Raw genomic sequence first — 18,005 nt, 5'->3', positions numbered from 1 at the left:
TTTATCTTACATATAATAAAGTAAATATATAAGCATGCAATAGTAGTTTTTAAAAATTTTAAATGCTTGATTACCTGCACACAGAACACTGCCGCTGAGGCTGAAGAGCCGTGAACATAACAATCATAGAATAGTTTCGAGGTGGTGCCTTTATAAATTTTCGGAATTTGTCGCCATTCATTCGGAAGATTGAGCGCCTGGAACTCCATTCCATCAACTGTTCTACTTTTTCAGCTAATAGATTCTGCAATTAAATATAGGAATTTAAATTTACACAAGGTTAACGTCCTTCAGTTTGTATTTCATATAAGCAGAATTACATGAGATTATATTTTAGCGAATGTTATTTTCTGTTAAAAGTCCTTGTTTTGGTGAACAATACCAGATGTAGTAAGACACATCAACATCACGTATTCCCTGAGATCCACAGATAAGAGCACATCACTTCCATGGTATTCTTAGCAAAAAGGTAAACCTCAATCTAATCATGAGAAAACATTACACTGACACAGTTTAGTAACAAGTCTATAAAATAACTAACCAGTGCTCTTCAAAGGTGTCAAGTTCATGAAAGACCAGGAAAGGCTGAGGAACAGTAACACGGAGAAGAGGGAGAAATGACAACTAAGTGCAATATGGAACTTCTCGCAATCTGGGACCCCTCGGGGGATGTCGGACTGCCGGTTTCTGCCCGATCCCTGCAGGCCAGGCTGAGGGACCCCACCAGTGCACAAATCCATGCACGGGGCTTCTGATATGCATATAAGATCTTTGGTTAATCTCTTCACACCCTCCCCCCTTCCCTCTGAGATTCATCAGTCTGTTCCATGTTTCCATGCCTGTGCGTCGAGCATCTGCCCCGTGGTGGTCAGTGCACATCATAGCTACGGGTCAAACAGTCGCTTAGGTTTTTATATATAGAGACTAGCTTTCCCATTGCAGGAAAAATCCTGCAATAGGATTTCCTGCTGCACTCTACCCCGCCTCCTTTCCTCCCTTGTTCGCCCGCCTCACCTTCTCCTCCAGCCCGCCCGCGTTTCCCTTCGCCCCCGGCCCTGCCTCCGCTCCACCTTTATCACCCGCCTCGCCTTCTCCTCCAGCCCGCCCGAGTTTCCCTTCACCCCCGGCCCCGCCTCCGCCCCGCCCGCCTCATCTTCTCCTCCAGCCCGCCCAAGTTTCCCTTCACCCCGGCCCCGCCTCCGCCCCGCCCGCACAGCCTTCTCCTCCAGCCTGCCCAAGTTTCCCTTCACCCCCGTCCCCGCCCCGCCTTCTCCTCCAGCCCGCCCGCGTTTCCCTTCACCCCCGGCCCCGCCTCCGCCCCGCCCTTGTCGCCCGCCCCGCCTTCTCCTCCAGCCCGCCCGCGTTTCCCTTCACCCCCGGCCCCGCCTCCGCCCCGCCCTTCTCCTCCCCCCTGGCCCCGCCCTTCTCCTCCCCCCCCCCCGCGCTTGCTTGCTTCTTCGAAGCTTTACTCCCTTCTGCAGCTGTTGGCTTCTTTGGACGCTGTCTTGATATGCAAATTAGCCGCCATCTTTGTTGGGGCAATTTGCATACTCATCCTGATTGGTTGGTGGGCGTGGCTTGGCTGGTGGGCGTGGTTTAGGAGTAGCGAAGGTGCGGTCAATTTGCATATTTGTCTATTATTAGATTAGATACATGTTATTATTTATAAACTTCTAAAATAAAAATTAATCAAGAAAGTACAAGATCTCTATTTTTTTTTTTTTGGAGTATTCACACAAGGTTGTTAACTTTTGTTCCACTTTCCACCCACAAGGAGCAGTGTGTTCAGTTTTTATATCTCTTGCCTCAAGCAACTTTCCCATTTTAAAGTCAATAATCCAAGAGCAAGAAGCACCTGAAACTGCTATAAGATGTATGGCTTTGATCATCGTTTCAGAGCACTCTCTGATCATTTGTCACTGATAAAGAGCCAATGACACTTAGCTACACTCATTTCAGAAATCACAAAAAACTGAGTTTATTTTTTAAATGTAGCATTATCATTCATACTTTAATATAAGGCTTACAACAAACAAAAATACATGTTTAATGAGTACTTCCAATGTGTCAGTTACCATACTAGGCATACAACATGTCAGGTGCCAACCAACATCCCTATTCCACAGAGACAAAATTCAGGTTCAGAGAACCTAAATTACCTACTCAAGATCAAATTTCTAAGTGGTTAAGCCTGAATTCAAAGTTGGTTTTTCTACTGCTAATTCCTAGGCTGTTTATCCATGTAATAGTGGTGTGTGTGTGTGTGTGTGTGTGTGTGTGTGTGTGTGTGTGTGTTAAATGTTCATGTGTGATATCTCTATACACACAGATAGTCTTTAAAAAAAAATATGGGGAATCATTTAAACAAAAGTAGACTTTTCTACATAGTGCGACAGTTTATTATGAAAGTTCCTCTAATTTAATTCCCTGATTAGGTTTAGAAAATAATTCTTTGTAAGCATGCATTCTTTATGGTAAAAAGTAGGCCAGGTAAATAAGTTAACATGTAGTTTCCAGATGCTTAAATGTTTTATGATAATACAGAAAGATGTATTTTTAAAGTACTAATACACTTGAAGAAAATAATAGCAAAAACATTGAGCAATAAATATGGATTTAGAACACATAATTAAAGAGAGCTGAGTTCCAGATTCTCTATTTAGGAAGCAGTGTGGAGAAGTGAGCGATTTGATTAGCTGTCTCCTTTGTACTGAAAAAAAGGTCTGGGAAGGGAAGGGCATCATGGTTGACTCACACTTTCAAGAGCATCCTATATAATAAAAAGCTAATATGCAAATTGACTGAATAGCGGAATGACCGGTCGCTATGATGTGCACTGACCACCAGGGGGGGCAGACGCTCAGTGCACTCCCACAGGGGGAGCTCTGCTCAGCCAGAAGCCGGGCTCACGGCTGACGAGCGCAGCAGTGGTGGCAGGAGCCTCTCCCACCTCCACAGCAGCGCTAAGGATGTCCGCCTGCCAGCGTAGGCCTGCTCCCCATGGAGAGCGGGCCTAAGCCATCAGTCGGACATTCCCTGAGGGTTCCCGGACTGCAAGAGGGCACAGGCTGGGCTGAGGGACTCCGAGTGCACAAATTTTCGTGCACTGGGCCTCCAGTCTATTATAAAGAAGGTTGAGATAATTCTCCAAAGACAGTATTGTAAGCTGATACAGTAGAAACATTCAGTAAGGAATAGAAAATTGTTCAATGTGAATTCAATGACCTAAGAAAGAATCACAGGTTGAGCTACAGTCTCCAAACAGGGTTTGCTCCACTGCTGCATTTCTCCGGGATGGGACTGTAGCCCTATTTAAGGGCCAGGTTAGGTGCATTTGTCCCTTCGACGTATGTATTTCCATTTCAGGGCCATTTGTGCTCCTCTCTGTTGGAATTTTTTCCTTTTGCTACCATTTCATTTCTGCAGAACTGCTTTCAGACTTCACCACCTTCTGTTTGGGTGTCCCTTTTGGTCTCTTAAAGAGAGTAATACTCAGGAAACTTGATTCCCTATTCCCAAGGGGAACAAGTAAAAAAAATATAATTTCTGGGGGAACTTTGTGTGGTACATGTTGAAGGTATCTCTTGATGACACATCCATAAGATGGAATATAATGTAACCTTTTAAAACTGAGAAAGCACCATATGTCTATTTTTAAATTAGAAAAGAATTCGATGGCTCAAGTCAAATGATGGTTCCGTATTTATGCAATGTGACCTTACCAAATTATTTCTCTGGATCTCAGTTTCTTTATCTCTAAAACAAATAATACCTGACAACAATGTTGGTAAAATTAAATGACTTAATGTATGGAAAACTCATATCAAGCATCCTGCAAAGGACAGGCACTCCAATTTTGTTCCCTTCTCTTCAGGTTAATTCCTATCAGCAACACTGAGAGGAACAGTGGCTCCTGAAGGAACATCGAAGTGGAAAATTTTTTAAAAAATAATCTCATTAATATCTTAAATCTCAGAGCTATCTAAAGTTTTCCCAGTACTTAGTATATGACAAGCACTGAGCTAAATTTATAAATGAACATTGTGGATTACTGATTACATGACAAGCATTGTGTTAAATTTATGGAAAATGAAAGAGGAAGGAGTACAGCAGGTCCTCCTCTCAAGGCCTTATGGCAAAGAAGCTCTAGCAGTAAAAATAATGCCTATATTGGCATTACGGTTATAGCTTTGGTGTTAAATGCCTTAGTGCCATCAGGACAAGACGGCATATAAGATCTCATGTCTGTGAACACTAACTGGTTGGTAATGGCTAATTTAAATTTAGCACAGAGGAAAATTCTGAAACCTTGACAGGGGCTATGTAAAGAGTGTGTGATCAATTAGATTTTGTTGGCCAAGGCCAGGATATAGGAACAGGGGTGTCATAAATCTACCAGATCAGAAAAGACAAAAGAAATCTAATATTTAGAATCTTAAAAGAAGAAACCCTGTCCTTGTTTGTTACATTGAAAAAAGCAAGAGCTAGCAGGTCCCACACATTAATAAAGTTAAGGTAATCAGTCATATTAACTATAGGTGCCCAGCCTATATTTTTATTTTAACCCTTTGCACTTGCTTGCTTTTTTCTCGATTCCTGCTACCGATGCTAACCGTGTCGAGTCACACTCAACATCCGAGTGCAAAAGGTTAATATTTTTTATTAAAACTGAATTTTAAGGCAAGTCACTATAATAAACAAACTATAATCTATATGCCAATCCTCAACATGATATTACTCAAACTGTTCTCAATTCATGTTTCTACAAACCAATTCCTAACAAAAATACAAATAAATAAATGATACATTTCACTAAGCATCATGGAATAAAATTGTTCATTCTAAAGTAAAACTTACATATGGAAAAAAAAATCTCACTAATCTAATACTTTTATATTCATACTAGAGGCCCAGTGCATGAAATTTGTGCACAGAGGGGTGGGGGTGGGGGGGCGCAGTCCAGCCTGTACCCTCTCACAATCCAGGAACCCTTGGGGGATGTCTGACTGCTGGTTTAGGCCCAGTCCTGCAGTGATCCCTGTGGGATCGGGCCTAAACTGGCAGTCGGACATCCCTCTCGCAATCCAGGACTGCTGGCTCCTAACTGCTCACCTGCCTGCCTGCCTGCCTGATTGCTCCTAACCACTCTGCTTGCCTGCCTGATTGCCCCTAATCACCTCTGCCTGTCTGCCTGATCACCCCTAACTGCCTCTGCCTGACTGCCTGATCACCCCTAACTGCCTCTGCCTGACTGCCTGATCACCCCTAACCACCTCTGCCTGCCTGCCTGATGGCCCCTAACCACTCGCCTACCTGCCTGATCACCCCTAACCACTCTGCCTGCCTGATCATCCCTAACTGCTCACCTGCCTGCCTGATTGCCCCTAACCACTCTGCTTGCCTGCCTGATCGCCCCTAACTGCTCGCCTGCCTGCCTGATCACTCCTAACTGCCTCTGCCTTGGCCCCAACCACCGCGGATTCGTTCAGAAGGACGTCCGGAAGGTCATTCAGCTGTCTGGTCTAATTAGCATATTATGATTTTATTATTATAGATGTCATTTCCAGCATTTTATCCCTAGGTACATTTTAATGATGACCAGATGCACCAAAACAAAGATATACATGTGGTCTCATGTCTTAAGAGACATCTATCAGAGGAATAGCCATTCATGTGCCTGTGTACCAGTCACCTACACAGTATTTACTCAGGTACTTGTTATCATCAAAATAGCCACAATATAATTTGCTTACAGTAATTCACAGGATATAGATTTGGAGTGAGAATAAGAAGTACATGTTGAAGGTATCTCTTGATGACACATAGAAACCATGACCCCTTCTGTCTCCCTGTATTTTGGGGGAGTCTTACTTTTCAAGACTTTAGTATCTAAGAGGTTCACTCAAAGCCCACTGACAAATCAAACAGAAGTAGCCAGATGCGTGTTGTTTTGCATTTGGGAAAAAAACTTATCTTCAATTCCTGAAAGTATCTGTTCCTACAAATCCTTATTCATTTTCCTTAATATTATACAATTCCTCTCAGGTTTGAATACAATATAAAGGGCAATTAATACTTCCAGAAACCAAAATACCAGAGACCAGGCACTCCGTCACCCATGTACATTACAAACTGACCACTAAAGACCACCAGGAGCCTTAAGGGCACTCAGAAGACCACACAATAAATAAGAAAATAGACTATTTTGATTTAAAAATATATTAAATGCAAATAATACATATGCCCGGAGAGGGCAAGGATTCAAACAGGCAGTTTAATCAATTAAGAACTCAGCAAATTATGGTATTTCTGCAGGAAATTAACACTCTGTTGGAAAACTCAACTATCACTACTTCAAAGCTACAAAAGTAAGAGATTCAAAAGACCTTAAATAAATCATCCTAAAAGTTTTTTGATGTATTTAATATCAAACTCTTTAAAATTACAGAGGAATAGTGGAAATCCTCAGACAATTCCTCCTCAGAGAAGACACTAAAGATGACCTGGTCCATGAGAAGTACATCAAAGGGAATCGGCATTTGTGACAGGGACAGGGGTATCTACAGTGGGAATAGCCTTACACACGTGTCCTAAGACCAACATGTCAAAAATAGTAGTACCTAATTCAACTCACATCTGAATAAAAAACGTAGAAATAAAGTTATTTGATAAAACATTTATTCAAATATTCATGCCTCCTTTAGAAAAGAGAAACCTTGCAACACTGCAATATTTCGTTAAGTGAAGTATTTCTAGAGAGGCGGTAAAAATATTTTTAGTAACACTCATGTAATTAGTGGCTTTACCAGAATTGGGAGTTATTCTGTTTTATTTTTTTACTACAAAGTTAAGACAGTTATTTTGTTTGGGGTTTTTATTTAATTCATGTGGTATTTTGTTGTTTTGGGTTTTTATTTAATTCATGTGGGCTGTCGACGTGACAATTTTTCACTGTAAATTGCTTTAATACAATACTCTCCTGTCAAGAGATAGCATCATTAGAATTTTGACCCCTGAAGGATCAAAATATGAAGTCATTTTAATAAGGGACAGTCATGAAGGGGGCTAAGTGAGCATCTGTTTTTATTCCATTGCATTAGTTTCAGTCACCATCTTTATTGAACTCCGTATCTTTCTGTTAAATAAATATCCCATTTTAAAAACAGGCACCAGTGACAAAGACTCACAGCAGCTGCAAGAGGAGAGAAGAAACCCTTCATACAGCTGTACACAGCCATCTGGCCTTACTCTCCTGGGGGCCCGGATCCAGGCAAGGTGGCCATTACCAGTGTTAACGAATATAGCAGAAATCCTATTATAATCATACAATACAACACAAAATAACATATTTTAGAAGCCAGGTTTGTATATAACTCTTCACTAGTAATAGCAACATATAATGTGTTATAGCTAAAGAAAATGTTTTCTACAAGAATATGTGAAAACAAAAACATCAACTATTAATTGCAAAACTGAGAGATGATTTTTCTTAGCAAGTTTATTCTTAAGTCACACAAACTGATCAGTGAAGTCTGTGATGGTTAAATTATTAAAACCAAGAAAACCTAAATAGAATCCAACAGCAAACAAGCCAAGAGCAAAGCTTTAAATGTTTTCCAATGCCTTTCATCAACCAAAATAAGATCTGGTCTACTGAATTACTTCCAAATGGCAGGAGAAGTAAAATATTTGGGGTAGAGCAAAAGATTTCCTTTAGTTATTTTGTATAAAAGGTATTAAAATTATCACAGCTACCTACTAACTTAAATCTGTATTACCGGCAGAGGCCCAAAGATTTGTGGCCCCAAGTCTCCAAAGAAACTTCTCATGTGGGGTTTCATGTAGAAATCATCCTGTATACTAAAAGGGTAATATGCAAATTAACCCTAATGGCAAAACAACGCACTGACCACCAGAGGGCAGACGCTCAATGCAGGAGCTACCCCCTGGTGGTCAGCGCGCTTCCATAGGGGGACCTCTGCTCAGCCACAAGCCAGGCTGACGGCTGCAAGCGCAGTGGCGGTGGCGGAGCCTCTCCCACCTAGCCGCCTTGGCAGCACTAAGGATGTCCGAATGCAGCTTAGGGCCGCTCCCTGCTGGCAGGTGGACATCACCCAAGGGCTCCTGGGCTGCCACAGGGATGTCTGACTGCCAGCTTAGGCCCTATCCCCCAGGGAGCAGGCCTAAGCTGGCAGGTGGACATCCCCCGAGGATTCCTGGGCTGCCAGAGGATGTCTGACTGCCAGCTTAGGGATCGGGCCTATGCCAGCAGGTGGACATCCCCCGAGGGGTTCCAGACTGTGAGAGGGTGCAGGCCGGGCTGAGGGACCCCCTCCCCTCTGAGTGTACGAATTTTTGTGCACCAGGTCTCTAGTTGCATAATATTAGAGAAAATATCCTAAGTTCACACCCGGCCCGAGAACAGAATGAGATGTCCCTGCCACTGTTCCATTTATCCCTACAATATCAAGAATGGATCATAATTGAAATGTATTATTTATTAAAAGCACAACAGTAATGTAAGGTAGCAAAGCAAGCAAAAAAATGAATTCAGTACCGAGTAGACCCTCTTAGCAGGGTCCAGGGCTACTTGAGGATGAACTCAAGAGATAAATAAAAATAAAGAAATCAGGAAGAGAGAATCTATGGGTAAAATTCCATTTCATTGCAAATTCATAAACAGATTTACCAAAACACTCTCATTGCTGACATAGGTCTTGGTCCAGACCCCGTTCCCCACCCACTGTGGCAGAATTACTCAAAGCATTTGCTATTATGATCAGAGAGAGCGGTCCAGGGCAAAAGTGTATCATTAAAACGTGGAAGTAGTCTGTACATCTGGCCCCATGTTTAATGTGAATATTCATTTGCTAAAAATATTATATAAATATCTTGTTTAATTTAACACATAAAAGTAATATGCTATATTAAAAATACCAATGTAAAATGTTAAGCGATAATATGTTATACATTGGTAAATCTTTCAAAGTCACCCTAAAAAGACATATAAAATTTTAATGCATGTACCCTTTAGTACAGCAATAACATTTCTAACAATGTATCCTCAAGAAATCATCAGTTAAGGCACATGTGCTTATATATAAGGATATTCACTGCAGTATTGTTTATAATTGCAAATGTTTGTTAATCTTATGTGTGCCTATAAAAAGAAGATCGCTTAGATCATAATATGGCATGGAATAGAACAGGATCAGAGTCAATAACAAGATGAGACAGACTTACCTAAAAGGATAGTCACATTTACCTTTAAGTAATTCAAAAGGATTACTTTTCAGTAAAGTACTAATTCATATTTCAAAATAGATGTATGTGATTATTTGTTGAACTTATTTTATGTACATGCTAAATATCTGAAAGGACATACAGCAAACTGATAATGGTTTATCTCTAGAGAAGGTTACTTTATAAATTTCCATGTTGTTTTAAATTTTTACCTACATTACTCTGTAAACAACAGAACAACAGTTATTGCCCCTGGACAAAGACAGTGGAAAATATTGAAAAAACAGTAGCTAAAGATAAGATATTGTGATTCCTCCTGGAAGAAATGTTTAACGCAGCCAGGGGTGCATCAGTTACCCTATGCTTCCTTGCTCTTCCCATCTATTGATTGATTCTACGGGTATTCTGAAATCTACACCCACTTCACTTCAATATAATCCTTACTTTTGGTCAGGTTGGTATTTGAGAAAATGAGACTGTTTCATTATATTCTAACGTGCAGTTACTACCACATTAATCTTTAGTAATGAACATCTTAGATCATTTCAGAAAAAGGACCTGGAGTATGTATAAAAAAATCTTTCAGTAACCAGGGTTTTATGTATCTCTTTACTAAGAAACTGAAGAAAGCAATCCCAGAAATTTCAAGTCTAATTTAGTGGACCAATAATGTAAAGGGATAGAAGAAATCAATATAAGCCCAAAAAATAAAACTATTTTCCTGGCTCTAGCAAAATAAAGTTTTGAGTTTTTCTGGTGATAAACATGCCAGAAATGGACAGATTAAATTATTGCAGAGTAACACAGTTCTAACCACATTAATGGAGTTTCCATTCTGCCACCATAAACATCAACCACTATTCAAAGGCTTACTTTTACAATCTAAATAGAAAAGCAAAAAGAAACAAATCCTAGTCTAATGTCCTACTCCAATATCATATTGAAACTTTTATATAATTTTGTTTTAAAAACCTATGCATTTATTTCCATTGCTGTAGAGAACCCCTTCATATTATTTTTTATTTCTCTTAACAACGGTCATACAGGTTTTTCTCATTTATTTTTTTTAATTTTTATTTTATTGTTTAAAGTATTAGAAATAGTAGTACATATGTCTCCTTTTTTTCCCCATTGACCTTCCCCTGGCCTCCCCGAACCGCCAGCACATGCCCTCACCCCCACCCCCCAGTGTCTTGCGTCCATTGATTATGCTTATATGCATGCATACAAGTCCTTCAGTTGATCTCTTACCTCCCCCCTCCTCTCCCTCCCCAGTCTTCCCGCTGTAGTTTGACAGTCTGTTCAATGCTTCTCTGCCTCTGTATTTATCATTTTGTTCATCAGGTTATAATGTTCTTTATTATCCATAAATGAGTGAGATCATGTGGTATTTTTCTTTCACTCACTGGCTTATTTCACTTAGCATAATGCTCTCCAGTTCCATCCATGCTGTTGCAAATGGTAAGAATTCCTTCTTTTTATAGCAGCATAGTATTCCATTGTGTAGATGTACCACAGTTTTCTAATACACTCATCTGCTGATGGGCACTTAGGCTGTTTCCAAATCTTAGCTATTGTAAATTGTGCTGCTATGAACATATTTTTTAAAATTTATCTTTATTGTTGAAAGTAGTACATATGCCCCCCTCATTTTAAAAATTCTACTGTTATCTTTCTAAGTGCAGATATGCAGTGATTCACATATCTGTATATTATACTTCAATGTCTGCACATCTCCTACAATATAAATTTCAAATGCTTTGAATAGCATTTCAGACCCTTCAAGCCTTGGCTTCCATTTATACCTGTCCAGCCTCGCCTCATGTTAATCCCAACAGAATCCTGCAAATGCAAAAGGACCCACTACTTGACAGTCCCTGAACGCATTATATTTTCAGATGGTTGTACTACCTGGGGTTCTCCATTTGTCTCCCTTCCCCACCACCACCATCACCACCACCCCACACACACACACACACACACACACACACACACACCATCACACACCCACACACACACACACACTCTCTCCATATTCCAGAACACAGCCTTCATCAACATGTCTAACTCCTCCTCATTAGTCAAGACTCAATTCAGTCAATTACCTAACTCTGAAACCTTTCCAGTTCTTACCATACAGAGGCATGGACATATCCTTATAGATCATAAAGTGAACCTACCTATACTTATCTTATTTTTGTTAGTTTTTATATATGTCTCCATCACTAAACAGAGTCTCTGAATAGGATATGCTTCAAATTTCCCCTAAAACTGTAAACACCTGCAAGAGTGCTAGTACAAATTTGATAAAATTATCAATAAATAATCAAAACAGATAAAATACTATTAAAATTTCTTATATGCAAGTTGAATTTTTCCCCACTTTAAAATACAAAGAGAAAGAAAACAAGACATCCCTGTCCTCCTTGATCCGTCTGCCTTTAAGTCAATGCTTTGCTGAGGTGAACAATCTTACACCTAGTCACTGACACATCAATACATTGGCCTCTACCTAATTACTCAAATTAACTATGTCTATGAGGTTCAAAATGTAGAATGTTCAAGAAATATTAAATAAGTTTAACATCGACTAAGATCTAAATATTTTTAATTTCCATAAAAACATTAAGCAGTTATACTACTGTGTTTGATCACACTTCCCATAAATAGCTTTTTTAAAAAATATATTTTATTGATTTTTACAGAGAGGAAGGGAGAGGGATAGAGAGTTAGAAACACCAATACGAGAGAAACATCGATCAGCTGCCTCCTGCACACTACTCCCTACTGGGGATGTGCCCACAACCAAGGTACATACCCTTGACTGGAATCGAACCTGGGACCCTTCAGTCTGCAGGCTGATGCTCTATCCACTGAGCCAAACAGTTAGAGCAAGTAGCTGTTTTTAACATTTTCTTGCAAAATATGGCCCCGTTAGTAGAGGGCAATCTACTTATACCATCTGTCTTCAGCTCTGATTCAGCACATCTGCTTACTAAGGTGATGTTCCCCTTCCTTCTTCTTCCCTTTCCTGGTTTTTCATCCTAAAACTATATCCTCATTGAAGAGAGTCTCTTCTTAAATAAGAGGGATTTTTTTTGTTGTTGAGAATAGATAAATGGTTCATGCTTCTTATAAATGTACTCTTTTAGGAGTTGTCCAAGAAAGAAAAAAAAAATCCTTTTTTTAAAAAAATCCATTACCATTCCCTTCCCTAAAGAATATAATTGGAGTTGGAGTGGATGTAATTTAATTAAATCTCCCACACAATATGGCGTGTACAATATCCTGACAGTTGGTGACCAAAGGTGAACACTTCTAGTAAAAATTAGTTTGCTATCTCACCAGGTGGCCAATTTCATTTCTAAACTGTGATAATATTTTACATTTCTTCCTTTTAGTGGGTACATGTTTACACATGTAACACCCATCTACTGGAACTACTTTTGCCCTCTGGAGCAAAAGTATTAACCATAAAAGATACATTTAAAAATTCAGAGGGAACAACGACTAGCCTTTATCTTTCCAAGCTAAACCTGTCAAATTAGTACTTCCAACATCCCCCATGTGACACTGCTTTCACACTCTACCGTCCCTGTCGATCTCTGTCCATCTCTGCATTGGCTCTTGCTTTCAAACCTAAAGTGAATTGTATCCGCTCTTTATTTTATTACAAAGTGACCATGAATTTACAACACACTTTAGAAAATAATCCAAAATAGTACTGAATCCTATAATTATTGTGATTAAATACTAAATGTTTAATGCCCTACAATGAGCTTGAAGGGTCTGAAATGCTATTCACAACACTAAGTTTATATCTGCAAAGTGCTGAAAACAGCATCTTTCACATAGTAGTGGTAAACAAGTGTTTGACAAATAACATTAACTGATTCATTGTTTGTTATATTTATATTGATACATTTGTTTGTATGGAAAATAATACAATAATTAATAAATAAAATAATGCAAGAATAAAGTTTTGCATACTCACAACTGTAAACCTACTTTTGTCCCACCCTATGTAGGAAATGTGTATGATCACATGTAAGAATAGTTAACCTATTCAATACTCAAGTTTTTAAAAACATTTTTACTTTCTTCAATATCAAATTGCAAAAATTGAAATCTAAAAACCTGCAAAAAATTAGAGCACTATTACCAATCTGAAGTTAGAACCCAAATTAGGATCACTAAACCATTAGAAACAAGAGAAGAAATTCTAAAGCATCTTCAGAAAAAAAAAAAAAATTATCCTATTTTCCCAGCATGGGATGGAATGTAGTGCATGTGGCAGGGAAAGAGAAACCTCATCAGCAGTGACTACTCCTCCTACCAGAAATGTTCAAAGCCATTGACTTATTCAATTGACATTTCTAAATGCTCCCTGGCTAGAAGTCATAAGATTTTGGGAATGTGAGGGAGTACATGTATCTTAGGATGTATCTTAATGCAGTATCATTGCCACCTTTTGTTTCATTCATAATTTTTTGCAACTGGTGTTTAAAATGACCTTGGGGGGATAATTCTTTAAAATTTTAGTTTAGTTTAGTAAGAACTTAACATAAGATCTACCCTCTTAATGAAATTTTAAGTCACCTGAAATATTGTTGACTATAGCTGCAATGTGGAGTAGCACATTTCTAGAACTCATTCAACTTGCTTAACTGAAACTTCACAGCTGCTGATTAGCAGTAACTCCCCAATTCCCCACCTCAGTGCCCAGCAACTACCATTTCACTCTTTGATTCAATGAACTTAACTATTTTCCATACCTCATATAAATGGAATCATGCCGTATTTTCTTTTCGTGACTGGCATTTCACTTAGCATAGTATTCTCAAGGTTTATTCATGTTGTCACATTTTCTTTCCTTTCTATGGCTGACTGTGCCATAGAAAGGAAATTTTCTTTGTCCAGTCATCAATTGATGGACACACACTGTTTCTGCATATTGGCTATTGGGAATAGTGCTGCAATGAACATGGGGGTGCAGTTATCTCCTCAAAATGTTTATTTTAATTGTTTTTTGATAAATACCCAGAAGTGGAATCACTGGGTTATAAGGCAGTTCCATTTTTAATTTTTTTGAGGAACCTCCACACTGTTTCCCATAGTGGCTGCACCATATTGCATTCACATCAGCAGTATGCATTTCAACACATTAACAAGAAACCTTGTGGAAAAAAATTTAAAAAACAATCCCATTTACAACAGCACCAAAAATAACAAAATACTTACAAAAAAAAAAAAAAAAAAACAACAAAAAACCCCCCAGCAACTAAGGAGGTGAAAGATTTGCATAATGAAAACTACAAAACATTGAAGAAATAACTTAAAGAAGACACAAACAAATGGAAAAAATCTTGTGTTCATGGACTGGAAGACTTAGTATTGTTAAATTGTCCATACTACCTAAAGTGATCTACAGAATCACTGAAATCCCTATCAAAACCCCAATGGCATTCTTTTATAGAAATAGAAAAAAAACAACTCGCACAAAACTCTACAATTAATACAGAAGCACAGAAACCACAGTCAAATCAATCCTGAGAAGGTAAAGTAATATTGCTTGTCTTTCAAACATTATTACATTTAATTTCAAGAACCAATAAAAACCTTAACTACAGCCTGTCAACTGTGTATGCCTTAAACCTATGAAGTAATATGTAAAAAAAGAGCAACTGTGAGAGGGTGGGTACACATTAGTTGTTACTTCTCTTATTTTAAATCAGTATAAATATTTATGTCATTTATTAAACAAATAACTTTAATTAATAGGCGCTACCAATTTTAGTGGGGCAGCACAACCACCATATGTGCATATTCTTCACAAAGAACTGACCTCCCCTACCTGGGAGGAAATTCACCTAGGAGCTACAGACACAATGAACAATCAGGGAGGAGGGCTCACCAATCCAGGCTCTCACCCAGATCAACCCTGGTTTCAGTGGAGAGAACGATTTCACAGCCATGTCAACCACATCCCAGCTAGTTTGGTCTCAAAACATGTCATACTATCTCAAAATTAAATTTTTATACTAAGTTAATAACAGTTTAGAAGCCACTGGAATTGTAGAATGTGTGGAATCTAAAGTTAGGAAGAAAGATAAAAAAGGGTCAGGTTCTTCACCAAATAGTTCATAGTATTATTAAGTCTCCCATGTATTAATTTCATCATCTGTCAGGTGCATCAAGTTTCGCTAAGATGCTTTCTGGAGTCAGATTTCCAAAACGGCCTTGAGAGGAGCTGGGCAGCCCCTCTTCCTCAGCAAAACAGGAGGAGACTGGTGAAAATTATCAAGAACAATCCTTCTCACTCTCTGGAACGTAAGGGCATGCAAAACTTGAGAAGCCTTTATTCAAGAGAATCCAAGGAATCTTGGTAAGAACAGCAGGAATCCATGGCATTTAAGCCAGAAAGGCTTTTTTTTTTTTTTTTTGCAGACTTTCTATTCTGGGCAAAGCATCTAAGAAGGAAGAGGAGACTCCTTCCCCTCACCCAGCCCCTGTTCATAGGCAGAAGGTGGGGGTTCCACTCTTGGAGGGGCAAGCTGAGAAGACTAGGGGCTACCACTTCCTCTAACTCCCACTCCTAGAGGGGAGATGTTGCTCAGGGAGAGACAGGCCACCATCTATCTCCACCACCCCCAGCTCTAAGACAGTTCAGCAAAGGCCGTCAGGAAGAGAAGCAAGGCAGGAGGAGAACAGCAGCTCCACAGCACTGCCTGAGGTATTATGCAAAACAGGAGAGAGCATAATGGCAAACAACTGGAGAAAACAATAGACACTAGAAACAGCAAGAAAAACAATGTACTCAGCATACATCTAACTGAGGGATTCAGGGAAAGAAAAGGGCAAAAAGAGCCCTGCACAGATGACACGCACCCCTCGCAGTCTGGAACACTGCACCTGCTCAGGAACAACTAGGAAAAGTGCCTGCCAGCTGCTACTCCCTGGCTAAATGCAGGGCAGATAGGAAAACTCCCAGATTCGAAGACATCCCTCAAACCTCACACAGATCACTGGCAAGCATGGAAGACTGAGTGGGTCTGGGCTCTTAATCACAACCTCTAACCAAAACCTGGCGATTCCTAGGGAGCCAGGCTTGAAAATAAAAACAAGGAGGAAAAAAACCTAAGCCTTAAAATCAGAGGTTGATCCCTGCAGGAAAAACAGATCACTGCAGAATTAATCCAGGCAAGCCACTATGCAAATAAAAAATTTAAAAGAAAAATTAAAAAGACAACTTTTGTGCTCATTAACAGCAAATAAATAAAAATCCAAAGTATAATTAATTTTAAGTTTCAACAAGAAAAGAATACTAAGATCAGTCTCAAAATCTGAAACTGGTAATCATTTTCAGTTGCTATTATATTCATTTTTATACTAGAGGCCTGGTGCACAAAATTTGTGCACTGGGGGGGGGGGGAGCCTCAGACCGGCCCTCTCGCAGTACAGAAGCCCTCGGGGGATGTACGAATGATGGCTTAGGCCCGCTCCCCTCGGAGAGCGGCTCAGGGCTTCTGGCTGAGCAGCACTCCCTCTGTGGGAGTGCACTAACCACCAGAGGGCAGCCCCTGTGTTGAGCATCTGCCCCCTGGTGGTCAGTGCACGTCATAGCGACCAGTCATTTTGCGTTCGGTCGATTTGCATATTAGCCTTTTATTATATAGGATTATATTAGATATAAATCATAAATTTCTGATTCACTTTTATAACCCTTTCCTAGATTTAAAATTCACATTAATCTAGGGTTTAAAGGTATCTTTTAAAAGTCTAAAATATGTATAATTTCTACCAAAAATATCTTCTATATATAAAACCCTAATATGCAAATAGACCGAACCGTGGAACAACCGAACAACCAGTCACTATGATGTGCGCTAATCACCAGGGGGCGCGCGGAACATGGCGGGCGTTGGCAGCAGGTGGCAGAGCACGGAACATGACAGGTGTCGGCCACGGTGGGATGGTGGAGCAGGTGAGCGGGGGCACCAGACCAAGGCAGGGCGCCGGTCACTGTCATCGGGCTGAGCCTCTGGTGATTACTGAAAATCCTTTGCTCCCGTGCACCGTGGTCCCGCCCGGTGCTCATACCTGCTGCTGGCTCCGTTCGCACCCGCTGCTGGCACTGGAGCTGCCACTTGCACTCACTGCCGGCACTCGGCGCTGGCCCTGATCGCTTGGCACCATCAGCAGGTGCGAGCAGCAGCTGCTGGGCCCCATTGCCCCTCAGGGGCTGCCGGCCCCACTTGCATCCACTGCTGGCGCCAGCCCCAACAGCTCCACGCCGTCAGCAGGTGCAAGCGGGGCCAGCACCATCAGCACGTGTGAGCAGTGGCGGTGGGAGTAGGGCTGCCGGCAGACAGAGGACCGGGGGCGCAGAGGATGGGCAGAGACCTGCCCCTGTACCCACCACAGCCTCGCGGGCCACAGTTCCTTTCAAGGTGCACGGATTCGTGCACTGGGCCCCTTGTAAATTATATATTTGTAAAAGAAGTATGCCTCCAAGAAATTTATATATATATATATATATATATATATATATATATATATTATTCTCATAATTAATGAAACAATATATGTATATGCATACATAATATATTTAACTTCTTAATATTTAAATTAGTTTCCACGAAGAGATTCCATTTCACTGAAAAAAAATGACAATTTTAAATAATCACTGCAAAATGAAATCAAATTATTACAGCTCAGTAAACTTTTAATAACATACTGGCCACTTTACAAGGGAGCCTCTG

The 18,005-nt window shown here is 40.1% G+C and overlaps 1 protein-coding gene across 1 annotated transcript in view; it reads right to left on the bottom strand.

Moving 5' to 3' along the window:
* TUSC3 (tumor suppressor candidate 3) overlaps positions 1 to 18,005 on the bottom strand; it is a 105,444-nt gene that overhangs the window by 74,020 nt on the left and 13,419 nt on the right. The window contains exon 2 of the mRNA XM_008146221.3: positions 75 to 244. Coding sequence (XP_008144443.1) covers positions 75 to 244 — 170 coding nt within the window. The remainder of the gene's footprint in view (positions 1 to 74; positions 245 to 18,005) is intronic.

Source organism: Eptesicus fuscus, chromosome 8 (assembly GCF_027574615.1).
Source record: "Eptesicus fuscus isolate TK198812 chromosome 8, DD_ASM_mEF_20220401, whole genome shotgun sequence".
NCBI classification, from domain to species: domain Eukaryota; kingdom Metazoa; phylum Chordata; class Mammalia; order Chiroptera; family Vespertilionidae; genus Eptesicus; species Eptesicus fuscus.
This window is presented reverse-complemented; position numbering and strand designations above follow the sequence as displayed.